Here is a 13,542-nt window from a genome sequence, read left to right on the forward strand (position 1 = left end):
GGGCAACATGAATTCCTTTTCTCTCCCGCCTGACGTGGTGGATGTCATCTTGTCAGCCAGATGTGACTCCACTAAGTCCATCTATTCTTATAGATGGTCAAAATTTGTCACTTGGTGTGGGGAGAAATCTATTGACCCTTTGAGAGCCCATTTGTATGATGTTCTCCAGTTTGCCCTCTCTCTGGCGCAGCAAGGGCTTGCTGTTGCCACAGTGAAGGGCTATCTTTCAGCACTGTCGGCTTTTCTCTGCTTGCCTGACCAGCCGTCTCTTTTTAAATCTCCTGTGGTTTTAAGGTTTTTGAAGGGCCTCACAAACAAGTTCCCTCCTACTCCATTTATTGTGCCTCAGTGGGACTTAAATCTTGTCTTGACCTTTTTAATGGGGGCTCCCTTTGAGCCTCTTCACAAATGTCCTATGAGGCTTTTGACTCTTAAGACAGTCTTCCTCGTTGCAATAACCTCAGCAAGGAGGGTAAGTGAGCTTCAAGCTCTTAGTTCCAAGCCCCCTTTCTTGACCATTCATGCTGATCGAATGGTTCTTAGGACCAGGGCTGCTTTTCTCCCAAAGGTGGTGAATCCTTTCCACCTTGGTCAATCCATTACACTCCCTACCTTTTATCCTCCCCCACACCCTTCCAAGGAGGAGGAGAGATTACATTGTCTGGACCCCAAGAGGGCGGTGTCTGTTTACTTGGACAGATCTAAAGACTGTCGTTTGGATGACCAGCTCTTCATTGGGTTTGCTGGCTACAAAAGAGGAAGAGCGGTCCATAAAAGAATATTGGATCTGCTACTCTTTGGCCGGTAAGGAACCACCAGAGGGCATTAGGGCTCATTCTAGAAGAGCTAAATCTTCAACCTCAGCATTGGCTAGAGGTGTTCAAGTAGAGGACATTTGTAGGGCGGCAACTTGGTCTTCCCTCCACACTTTCGCGAAGCATTACTGCTTGGATTCCGAAGTGAGGAGGGACGGCCTCTTTGCGCGTTCTGTCCTTCAGGATTTCCTGGTTTAGAAGAGTGGACACCCTCCTCCAGGAGTGGGGACTGCTGTGGGATTCTATTCACAAGGTGAGGAATCCACACGGCAGATGTATCTATCAGAAGAACAAGTTACTTACCTTCGGTAACGCTTTTTCTGGTAGATACAATATCTGCCTGTGGATTCCTCACTGACCCACCCGCCTCCCCGTTGTCCACTCTTCTATACCAGTATATCTGTATTGTATTTATTTTATGGTCAAGAAAATGTGTTATTTCGAATGTTTGCTTTCATTTGCTTCACACTGTGTGTGTTATTTTGACTATCGTGTACTGTGTATGCTATGTACGTTACTACTGTCATTGGTCCGTCCGTGTACCTCGAAGGCACGGAAAAAAGGGCGGAACTGATGTCCTCACGCCGGTGTGGGCCTATTATAGGCGTCGGTGATGTCAGCGGAGTCGCGAGCGATGCCGTGTCTCTATGACGTCCAAGTCCACGTCGGCGCGAGGCTACGAAAAGAATTTCCGAATGTTGCTGACGCAAGGGGATATTCACAAGGTGAGGAATCCACAGGCAGATATTGCATCTACCAGAAAAAGCGTTACCGAAGGTAAGTAACTTGTTCTTTAGTAGTCTCGAATAGTCCATCAGCTATTTTAAGAAATAAAAAAAAATGAAAACATTCAATGTATCTCTGTATTATCTATTTATGCAGTTTTATATATCACACTCATTAACTAAAGGCTTCAGGGTGCTTTATTCAGACAAGAATCACATTTCATAAGTGCTAAATGTTGCACAAGCCCTGCGTATGGCATGGCAGGTTATAGAGTTACACAGGCTGCATATATTTCCGTGGTTACACATGTTTTAGAGAAAAAAATAGACCGGAGAAAAATATGTCAAAAAGCACGCCTTAGCCTATCTTGTTCATAAGAAATTGGATTACTGGTTGAGGGGGTGAAACACTTCTGAAGCAGAAACCAAAATCCTAATCAGGGTGAAGTCACAAGTAAACCCCAAATTAACCTGTGCTCAACCCTCTGGTAGCTTCACATAGAGCAGTAAGGCTTAACCTAGGGCCTTATAATGATGTCGGGCGGTCGGACCATTGTCGCACGGTCAGGAGACCACCCAAAAAGCACAGCGGTCCGACTGCTGAATCACAATGCAACCCCCAGGATTGCAGTCGCAGAAAGCTCCTTTACAGATTGGCTTGTGCTGCGGACCAGGAAAAGGGCTGCAGCACAAGCCACCGTTTAAAGGAGCACTTCATACACCTCTGTGCACCATGTGCCAAGCACCATGTGGTGCATGGCACACGGGGCATGAAGGTGCATATGGGCACTACATGTGCCTCCTGGGCCACTTTACAGTGGCCCACGATGGAAGGGGGCCCTGTTTGGGTGCCCAAAATCTCTTTCCGACAGCCTTTTCATGATAGTCTTTCCTACAAGAAAAGGCTATCGGAAAGGGATATCTTAATCCTGACGGCCATGCGTGCCTTCGCACCACCTCCATTCGAGATTGCGATTCCGACCACCACCCGACTGGATCACTCATCCTGTCTGAGGTGGCGGTCTTCCCTCCATCCATTTAGGGTCCGACCGCCTGGATTGTAATCTGGCAGTTGGACAGAAGGGCTGTTGGTCGGTCGGACCACCACCGACGGCCTGTCGGTGGCGGTCTGACCGACATCGCAATAAGACCCTTGGAGGCATTATGAATTGGACTAGCAATTGGGAAGGAAGGTGGCATGCGTTCATGTTGTTGTTCCGGTTCATTGATATGTTAAAAGCTCACTGAGTTGTATTCAAATGGTTGTCTCCTATCCACATGACCAAGGGTTTTCAAGTAAGTGTACATTGATATACTGCACCTTAGTACCACCTGTAGGATATGTACCCATATTTATATGGACATGTATGCATGTTACACTGTAATAAAGCAATTGCTATCCCCAAAACAATAAACTTAAAGGCAGTGTGTAAAGTATTTATGCAGCACTTCAAACAGTGATAAAGTGAAAATACAACACAAGAAAAACACAAAATTCATTTAGAAAAACAGATACATTTTTAATTAATAATTTAAGACCTAAACAACAAAAGTCTAATCAGCAGAGCTGGAGATATACACTTTTAAACATTTAACCACAGTTTGTGGCAAGAAGCACCGCGCGCCAATTGTGCTTATCTGGTCATGCTGGACCAGGACAGATCACAAGTTCAGGCCGACCACAATGGATCATGGGCCAGCTACAGGGACCTACTTAGGCCCACTGTTCACAATACCTTAATCCTGGTTGCGATGAGATGCAGAGTCGTGCGTCAAGAATATGTTGCGAGGACCGGGTAGGATATGCAGCACGCATAATCTGCCAGATCTAGAATTAAAAGAACGCAAAATGGGACACAAAAATTGACCTCTTGGGGCAGAATAAAACTTACATAAAAAAATAAAATGGACGAAGTATTGCTAGTTGGTATTATCATATGGGCAGCATGGTAAGGAGGAAAAACACCCACCTTGTACACGGTAGGCTACCAAAAAATGTGAAGTGGAACATGTGTTCCTGAATAGGAACCCACAGGGTATAAAGCATTGTGACAATCCTCCAGGAGAAGGGAAACTGAAAATAGAGTAGTTTGAATGGTTTTCCCATTAGCATTAATCAAAGAGGCAAGCAGGTACCTTTCTCTAAATGTGGATCTGGCTCAGAGAAAAAAGTTAGATGATGAAGAGCAATGAAGTGGAAATTCTCTACATACCTATTAACTGGATTTTAAACTGAGCAAATTGTAACTGCAAAGAATATATGTTCTAATTGGGTACATTCTTTGCACATGAACATTTATTTTCAAATGAAAGAAGGCACAATCAAAGTGCTTTGTGAAACCTTTTGTGGCTATATCATTCAACATTGCTTAGCACAGAAAAAATAGTGTTCAGCCTTTGGTCTAATTACTTGAAAATTGTAAATAACGTGACCAATTTAAAACAACAAAAACTGATGAAAATATAAAAATGCATAATTTTTCAAACTGCCCTGCTCCCGATAACTGCATTTATTTGCATAAAACAATTAAACAATTTCACTTTTCTTTGTTTCCTTCAATCTAACAATTTTACGTCCTTAGTAGTTGATTTCTCATAGACTTAAAAAAATGATAAAAGCAATACATACAGAATATGTTTCAATTTTATGTAAAGTTGGCATGCTGTGCACTGCAAAGATTATGGTATTACAGTTATTTAGCTCAAATAAGTGAGTGTTTACAGCCTATGAGAATGAACCGTAGTACCTGCAATTTACTTGAGGTGAAACAGCGGTTGGAAATGTTACTTTACTGGTTCTGCCCTGCACACTGTGACTCAACAGTTTTGTATCTGGAACATTGACTAAACAGGCATACGCTTTTTGAATTTTAAATTAAGAGAATCCTATAGGACACTATTTATTATCACTGTGCTCATCAGACTGTCAGAGAGTATTGGTTACTAGTGTAGTTCCATGAAAATTAAGGAAGATTCAAATTTCAATTTCTAGTTCTCCTTGAGGGTGGTGATGTTTTTGACTTGTTCATGATAGAGTATTGCCAACAATGTTTATTCTTGTCCTAATTTCTGCATACTATTCACAGCCTTCTGCTGAACTTGTGTACGGAATCATTTGTGTACCTAAGTATGTGTGATGTGTTCCTGTTTTTGTGCTGTTTGCAATCACATTCTATTTTCTCGTGATTTAATGCGCAGTCTCGCTGTGTCCTTTGTATTTTGGTTGCTTCTTGTGATTTAGCATGTGTAATAGAGTAATTGATCAGGTTAGATGAGACAAGACCACAGGGAAGCTGCTGTTACTGCTGCTCCATAGGAACTCAAATCTGTCTTTCGGCAGTGTCTAATCAAATTCTGTTTGAGCAGTATTATTCTGTTCTTGCGTGATACAACAAGGACAATTTTTCACTCTTATAAATTGAAACGTTTTTCTTTTGTTACAGATACTGGCATTATTCATTTTCTCACCAAAATTAACCGCATGGATATTGTTCACCTAATGGAGACCCGCACTACGTCGCCTGCCTTAGATCACGTTAATCACACCTATGGTGAAATAGAGCAAACAATTGCGCTGGATCATAGCGAAGGTAAAGAATGCAATGCTACATAATTCCTTTCTTCAAAGGCAGGACTAAAGAACCTTAGCAGATCTGCCCAAATGCTGATCCAAATCTGTGACTTTACCTACAGTTGCTCCTGCTAAGTAGTGAAAGAATTATTTGAATCCAGAAAAATAGCAACAGTGGTTTAGCAGTCGCACATCCTTATCAGTAGAGCAATGTACTACAGACAAAACATGGTGCTGAGAACACTATTAACACATCTGTCGCCATGATGTGTACCAGCTAGACCAATGGATAAATTGTTCATAGCCCAAACAACACGTTAGCAATGAAATAGCAGAGCACTCCTATTATATATCCACTTTTAGCCCCCTAGCAGGCCTGTTTCTATAATCAAATGTCCTGTACAAACTCTATTATTTATCGTTTTACAGTGTATAGGCAGACAATCATTCAGAACTCTGTGTGGTTTAATAGATGGTATTTTTACTTCTTTTAAGTCCAACAACCAAATAATCACCATGGATGTTATAATGATAATGCTTCATATACAATTCTTGTCACCCAATCTCAAATCCTCCTGTGTTTGCTATTATTCCCACCTTGCCTGGGGAAGGGGTTATATATGACATCCTCCTACTTCCTTCACCAAGGAACAAGGCCCACTGGGCAGCTAACACAGCACTGCTACCCTCTTTGCATTTGGAAAAAGGGCAGGAGGACCGATGATAATTGTTCTGCCCTCCCACGTCCTCATAAAAACCTGAGGTGAAGGAACATGGCACGGTTTGTAGCTGTCCTACTGCTCTGCTTGGAAAGTGTGAACAGGCGCCCAACTATGAGTTATCTTACTTATCAAAGAAAAGCTGTAGCAGCGCAAAAGTGTGCCACTGGCCTATTGTCACTTAGCAAACAACCCAGCTGGGCAACTATAAACTAAAAAGGCCTACCATTGCCTAACTGTGCCATCATTCTTTCATCCCCTTTTGTCTTATGATGTAGAAAAGACAGGCAGCTAACATGGTAGGCATTTGCTACTGTGATTGGCCATGTTTGAAGTAACTTCATCCTTGGGCAAGACAAAGTCACCCAGGGAGAAAAATATTCAACCCTCCCACACCACAACACACCCTTCGGCAAGGCAGGGGACATAATCCAAATATATATATAAGTTTTTGTAAAATATTTCCTAAAGTTGGCAAACATTTTAACTTGGGGGCATATTAGCAAGAACCTTGTTAAAATTATCGCCGTTTTAGCAGCAGGAAACTGCAGCTAAAACGGCGATAATGGGCTTGCTAATATGCATGATAGAATTCCAATAGAAGCCCAGGTTAGATGTGCAGGACATCTAACCTGGGCTTCTATTGGAATTCTATTACGCATATTAGCAAGCCCATTATCGCCGTTTTAGCGTCCGTTTCCTGATGCTGAAATGACGATAATTTTAACGAGGTTCTTGCTAATATGCCCCATAGTTAGATTGATGAAGGCTTCTAAAGCCCCTGTCTTTGGGCAAGGGAGGTGGTACGCCCCAAAAAATCCCTCCACCATTTTCAGGGTTGAGCAAAACAACACTGGTGGTTCTATTTTTTAAAACTCATATATGGTGTTTGTGAACTTCAAGAGAAATTGAAAAGAAAATGTTCCCTTTCACCCACATGCCCATCATCATTCTCCACATTCCAGACAATTAGTCATTAATACACCTACTATCAGACATGCAGCTCAGTTTTCTACCTAGCTGGCCACTGTTTCATTCAGGAGATGAGTGTTGGACTTTCTTCCAGTGCAGCTCTCTACAGCAGGATACCGCAGAGCAATCTTTTTTTTTTTAAATCTTTTTATTATGAACATAAAATAACAATACAACAAAAAACGACAACTGAAAAAGAGCAACCGTCAAAAAGGGCACAACATTCAAAATAAATGCCTAACATGTATGATCAATAAAATCAAAATATACTGTAGCGATGACATATAGATATCACATAGTATCAGTAGTAAATCTCTAAGGGGACTCCCTACCAACATTATATGGAGTATCATCTGCAAAGGGGGTACATAAGAGTCCTCTATATTCATTCCATGGGCCCCATAGTATAGTCCATTTGCCCGGACAGCCCCTACCTTCATATATCACCCTCTCGGCTTGCATGCACCAATCCATATCTGCAGCCCAGTCTGTACGGCGGGGCACGACTTCTCCCTTCCATGTTCTGGCAATGTTCTTCTTTGCTACAATACAGCCCAGAGAGAACCACATTAGTTCGGTGCGCTTAAGGTCTGTGACGTCCCAGATGTTCAAGAGACAGAGCCTAGGGGAAAGCCCTATCGATTTCCGACATATTCGGGACATCATGGATATATTCATTCGAGTAGTGTTGGTGAACCGGGCAGTCCCACCATTGATGTAGAAAAGTGCCTACGACACCACAAGCACGGGTGCAGAGTGGGGAGGTTGTCAATCCCATCTTAACCAGAGCTGTGGAGGTATAATAGGCTCTATGTAATAGTTTCAGTTGAATAAATTTAAATTGGGACCTGATGGCCACTTCCCTAGAAGATGCCAGGGCCTCCCTCCAATCCTCATCCGGTATGTCCCCTAAGTTGGCCTCCCATTTCTTGCGAATTTATCGAGTGGTTCTGGCAGATTATTAAGTATCTTACGATAAGTTAAGGAAATAGCCTTATCCGGTAGGAGTCTATCTTCTAAAGGTGATGAAATGGGGAAATCCGAGCCTTTGGGGATGGCTTTGGTGAGTGCGCTACATGCTTGTAGGTAGCGGAATGTTTCCCTCTCACGCACCTGTTATTTAGCTTGTAACTCATGAAAAACAAAAACAAATGTCTCCGACTGCATAGAGACCAATAAGTTCCCATTTATCAAATCTGGGATGGTTTGACAACGTCCCTAGATGACATGATTCCAATAATGGGGTAACTCGTGTAATTTTACCCTTCCAGCCCAGCCCGGTGGTAGCTGCTTGCCAAATGGAAACTGCGCTGGAGGCGGGCGGAAATATAGGTACATGCTGGGGCCCGCCGTAGAGTGCCCTCATATAATTACCTGTCTTCATATTAAAACAGTCCATTCTATATGCTGGATCCGTCACAGGACGATGGGCCCAGTGATTGAGGACCACCAACTGAGAGGCCCAGTAATATGTTTTAATTGCAGGGAGAGCAATACCACCATCATACCAACTACGTAGGAGTTTATCCAATGCAATCCGGGGAGTGCCGCCATTCCATAACAGGGAGCAGACCTCTGAATCAATCATTAAAAAATAATGCGTAGAGTCTGGATATGGTGTATTCTGCAGGGCATACAGAAAGCGGGGGAGTGCCATCATTTTAAAAAGGGTGTCCCTCCCAAGTAGGGGAAGAGGCAGCCCTCTCCAATGTTGCACATCCGCTCGAAGACGATGTAGAGGAGGAAAGAGGTTTCTCCAATGGAAAGTATCCTTGTCGGTCGTGGCGTAGATACCCAAATAACGGAATCCCTCCATGACAATACCGGCCGTACAACCCCGGGGGAGCTGTGGAGGATTTCCACTGAGGACATATATTAAGGATTTATGCCAATTAATAGTGTAGCCCGAGTATTTCCGGAAAAGGGCCAGGATATGGAGCACTGAGTGCAACGAAGACCAGGGCTTGGCTAAATACAAAAGAATATCATCCGCATAGAGGGATATTCTATTCAACCAGTCCGGCGCCCAATTTAGTCCACGGATGGACGGGTCCCATCTTAACCATACCGCTAAGGGCTCCAGTGCTAATGCAAAGAGCAGCGGTGACAGGGGACAGCCCTGCCTCGTGCCCTTCCCCAGTTCGAAAGTCGCCAACCTGCCTCCATTGACTGGAACGCGGGCCAAGGGCTTGGAATATAATAAACGCATCCAGGTCATGAAGCGTTTACCAAAACCATATCTCTCCAAGGAGGCAAATAAAAAGGGCCGTTCCTTCATATCAAATGCCATTTTAGCACCGAGGGACAAAATTATCACATCTTCTTGTATGGTAGAGGCCCTGCCCAACACTTCGAAGAGGCGGCGAAGATTGAGTGCTGTATTTTTGGTTGGCATAAAGACTGATTGGTGTGGGTGGATCAATTTATGTAGATGGGGTGACAGGCGAAGAGCCAAATGTTTAGCCAGGATTTTGACCTCCGGGTCGAGAAGGAAAATCGGTCGATAGGAGCCACATTGATCTCGGGGTTTCCCTCCCTTGTATATAACTGCTATATTAGCCAAGCGTTGTATCTCAGTGAGGATCCCATGTTCGACACTTTCATCGTACATTCGCAGGAGATGCTAAGCTATAACTCATGAGTCCGCTTTGTAGAGCTCGATTGGGAGACCACTAGGTCCCATGGCCTTCCCAGAATGTAAGGCCCCAATAGCCTTCGACACCTCCTCGGAATCGAGGGGAGCGTCAAGGTCCTCTGCATCCTGGAGGTCTAAGCTCGGTAGGGAGAGGATGGAAAGCAAGTCGGCGGCTTCCTCCTGGGTAGAAGTAGAAGTAGGGACATAGAAACGTTCAAAATGATCGGCGAAAGTCTCTGCAATTTCGTCCCGATCGCCATGTCTCTCCATCCAGAGCTACAATTTCAGACACCCACCTGTTGGCTGCTTCTCGCTTATCTAACCATGCCAACAACTTACTGGCTTTATCCCCTATTTCATATACCCTATACTGGGTCAAACGATAGTGTGCCCCGGCTGCCTCACTAGCGATATTGTGGTATTCCTTCTGTTTCACTGCAAGCTTATGCGAAGTATCGGGGGAACCAGATGTAACAAGATCACGTTCAAGAGTAGCCACTTCTTATTCAATCTCTTCTAGCCGCTTACGTTTTTCCTTACGGTGACCTGCCACCCACACCCACCAATCACCCTCTTATATGCCTCCCACAGCGTGACATCTGAATCAACGGAGCCCTCATTTTCTGCAAAATAGTCGGACGTGGCCTTTATCAACTTATCTCATATGTTTGGTACTTTGAGATACCAAGGGTTAAGGGCCATCTCTCTGTGAACATGGAGGAGCCCCACCATAATGCGCCAGGATAGGGGAATGATCAGATATGCCCCTGACTAAAAAGGAAATGTCGCCAAACATGGAAAGCTGGGAGGCATGGCAGAAAACATAATCAATAAGGTACAGACTCCTATGGACTCCGGAAAGGAAGGTATACTCCCGATCTGAGGGGTGGAGAGTAGGCCACGGGTCAATCAGTCCATGAGCCGATTAGAATTCCGAGAGCAATTTCCCCTGCGACTCAGATATGCGAGAAGGCAAGCGGTCTAGTTCTTCGAGTCATGGCGGCGTTACAATCCCCCCAATACCGTATCTCCATCAGGTAAATTTAACAGGTGTGAGCCCAAGGCGGTCAGGGTGGCAGAGTGAAGTTTAGGGGGAATATACAGGGAGGTCACATTGAGAGATCTACTCTCCCAATCCCCAGAGACGGTGATAAATCGTCCATCTGGGTCGTGTGTGACTTTTTTAACCTGAAAGGGAAGACCTTGCAAGGATACCCACCCCCCTGGATCCCCTAGTGTAACCCGCATTGGCGAGCAGTTTGTAGCCCCAGCAGTTCAGTGCCTTATATGTGATGCCCTGTATGTGTGTCTCCTCAAGCTGTATATGGTCTGGGGAGTGCTGTTTCAAATATTGTAAGACTAACCCCCTTTTGATCCGATCTCCTAAACCATTAACATTCCAGGTAATCAGTTGAATTCGACTCCGGGGAGTGGAGAATGTAGGAGTGTCACCCATTAGGATCTTGGAACATGAGCCCCCACCTCCCACTGGGACCAACAAATTACATTACACACTAGGGCCCTAAACCAGGCAATATAGATAGAGTTGTCATATGCATCAGCTACCATTGTATCAATGTACATGAGCATCACAGACAGATTGCTTAAAACAGAAAACAAAAACCAAACAATCCCCATTGTAGAACGTCCTGGGTCCCCCCACCCTCCCTGCCTCCCTGCAACGTGGACGTAAAACTGCCCACAACCCCAATTTGCAGAGCGCTTGGTTACCCATAAAGAACCTGATTAGAGGGAAATGCTACTTAACCAACGTGTCCCAGGTTCGACCCTCTTCCCCCAAAAGAACCATATATCTGCCCAGAATCTAGCTCTAAAGAACGAGCAACTTTAAGTGGGAGCCTATGATCCCGAGCACCTCAATAAACCAAATCTCTTCAGTTCCATTCACTCCAAGAGTCTGTTTCGAGTGGGCTGAAGGTGTACCAAAAATATCACCTAAAAACAAATATACATAGCCCAGTGTGCACTTAACAAACAAATCTCTACCACAGCGCCCCAGGAATAGGACCCAGAGGCTCAAACCATGTCACAGTCACCTACAAGGTACAAGGAATGAGTCTCAAAATACATCGATTACTTTGCTACCTTCACCATCCAAGGTCAATTAAGTCTCCCTGGAGGACGGTCGGAGTCTAGTGTGTGGTCTCGGGAAGGAGCGTCCAGGTCCGAAGCTGATCTCCACCTCTCTAACCAGTCCCAGGTCTCCTCAGGGGACTGAAAGAACAGCGATTTGCCGTCCACCTGCACCCCCAGCTTTGCTATGAAAAGTATAGCGTACTTCAAATTATACCCCCGAAGAGCACGTTTGACTTCCAGGAAGGAGCGACATTTCAACTGCACCTTGTGAGTGAAGTCTGGAAAAAAGGTTATGCTGCAATTCTCGTATTTTAAGGGTGGACCATTCCAAGCGGCCTGGAGGATGACGTTGCGGTCCCGAAAATAGAAGATTCGCTCCAAGATGGGACGAGGGGTAGCACCCGGCTTTGAAGGCACCCCCCCCCGGCACTCTGTGGACACGTTTGACGGAGAAGTAGTTGGAAAGGTACCGAGGTTGCGAATGATTTTGGATTCAGTCTTCCACAAAAAGATCAGTAGCCGGCCCCTCCGCCCATTCGGGAACTCCTAAAATGCGGACGTTGTTTCTTCTTGCGCGCCCTTCATAATCTTCTAGCCGGGCTTCGAGGTCAGTAGTCTGGGCTTGCAAAGTCTTGACCACCGATTCCAGGCGTGTGATGTAGGTCGTAAGCATAGCGATGGACCCTTCATTTGACGTGACTCGGTCTCCCATTTTTCTTCGATCAGCACGGATCAAGTTGACATCTATGGAGACAGTATGAATTTTGAGCTCCAGTGCCGTGCGGACTTCCTGTACCATCTCCATTATGTCCGCCAGCGTCGGGCCTTCGTCCGTGGACTGCCGTTTCATACCCTCCTCCATTTGCGTCACCTATACGTCTCCGGATTCGAAGTTGACAATTTTTGGAGACTGGATGGCTTGGGGCCCCTTGATGTGGCCATTGCGTGCCCGCTCCTCCAACTCAAGCGGAAAACGGCAAAAGTAAGGATATCCAGGGGGAGCGTGAGCACACCGCAGAACGTCTTGCAGCTGCTGGGCACTTGTCCTTGCTGCGCGTGCATCTCAAAATGGCGACTGGTGAAGTGTGTAGCGGCGCAGTCTGGGCCTCGTGGGGTTCCTTCCCGGGGTCAATGCCGCCCAGGTATCTATGCACCGGGAAGTTCAAGGAGCGTCACTGCTCGCCACTGGTGAGTTAAAACGGAGGAGGGGGAGATCCAGTCTAGAAGAATTGGCCTCACTGGCTCCTAGGCGTCCATGGGTCCCCACATTATCCCCACTGACGGGGTGACAAAGCTGCAGAGGACATCTCCTAGCCCTTACTTGGCACTAAGAGCATTAGCAGTACTGTCCCACGCAGTCCGCTCAGCCCAGTTGCTTTAAGCGGGGCGCCCCGGTCTGATGCAACTCACCGGCAGACCAGAGCACAGCTCAGTGGATTCTGGCGGATCCACACGGGTACATGCCGTGCCTTCCCACGGCAGGGCAATCCGGCAGCCTCAATTAGCATCCCGGGCCAACGGCTCCCAGCTTGTGTTCAAGCCGCAGCACAGGCCGCGCGGCTGCGGAATAGAATTGATGCTGGCACCGGCGTCCGATGCTTAAATCGCCTCTTGGATAGTTGCGGGTGATCTGTGGCTCGAGGCACTCTTCTGACTTCGATGGTTCTGGTCAGACTGGATCTATGTAGCGGATCTTTGCAGGGAATTATCCGACGGCCGACCGAAGCTCTACCCCAGAGTGGCCATCTCAGTTTACGGCTAGCCACGCCCCCAACAGAGCAATCTTTAACAAACTCAGACCATTGCATCTTTTGTCTTCATTTTGGGAGCTATCAGAACTATGTGTCCTTCCAACTGCAATATGTTATTTACTTCCCACCTTTCCTCTAACACCATTTTTGTAACTTCATCTGATCCATAACCTCAGCACAAGAGGGCTCCTTTCCCATTTCTCTATGCTGCAGAAACAGGAAATAGCATCCTTTTTTTGTCCACTCCTTCATCACTG

General features: G+C 45.7%; 1 protein-coding gene across 6 annotated transcripts in view; it reads left to right on the forward strand.

The window, feature by feature from the left end:
• Nucleotides 1–13,542, forward strand: part of ANK2 (ankyrin 2) — a 1,987,506-nt gene that overhangs the window by 1,823,795 nt on the left and 150,169 nt on the right. For all 6 annotated transcript variants that reach the window (XM_078676735.1, XM_078676733.1, XM_078676736.1 and 3 more), the window contains one exon: nucleotides 4,984–5,130. In XM_078676735.1, coding sequence (XP_078532861.1) covers nucleotides 4,984–5,130 — 147 coding nt within the window. The remainder of the gene's footprint in view (nucleotides 1–4,983; nucleotides 5,131–13,542) is intronic.

This window comes from Lissotriton helveticus, chromosome 2_1 (assembly GCF_964261635.1).
Source record: "Lissotriton helveticus chromosome 2_1, aLisHel1.1, whole genome shotgun sequence".
Classification (NCBI taxonomy): domain Eukaryota; kingdom Metazoa; phylum Chordata; class Amphibia; order Caudata; family Salamandridae; genus Lissotriton; species Lissotriton helveticus.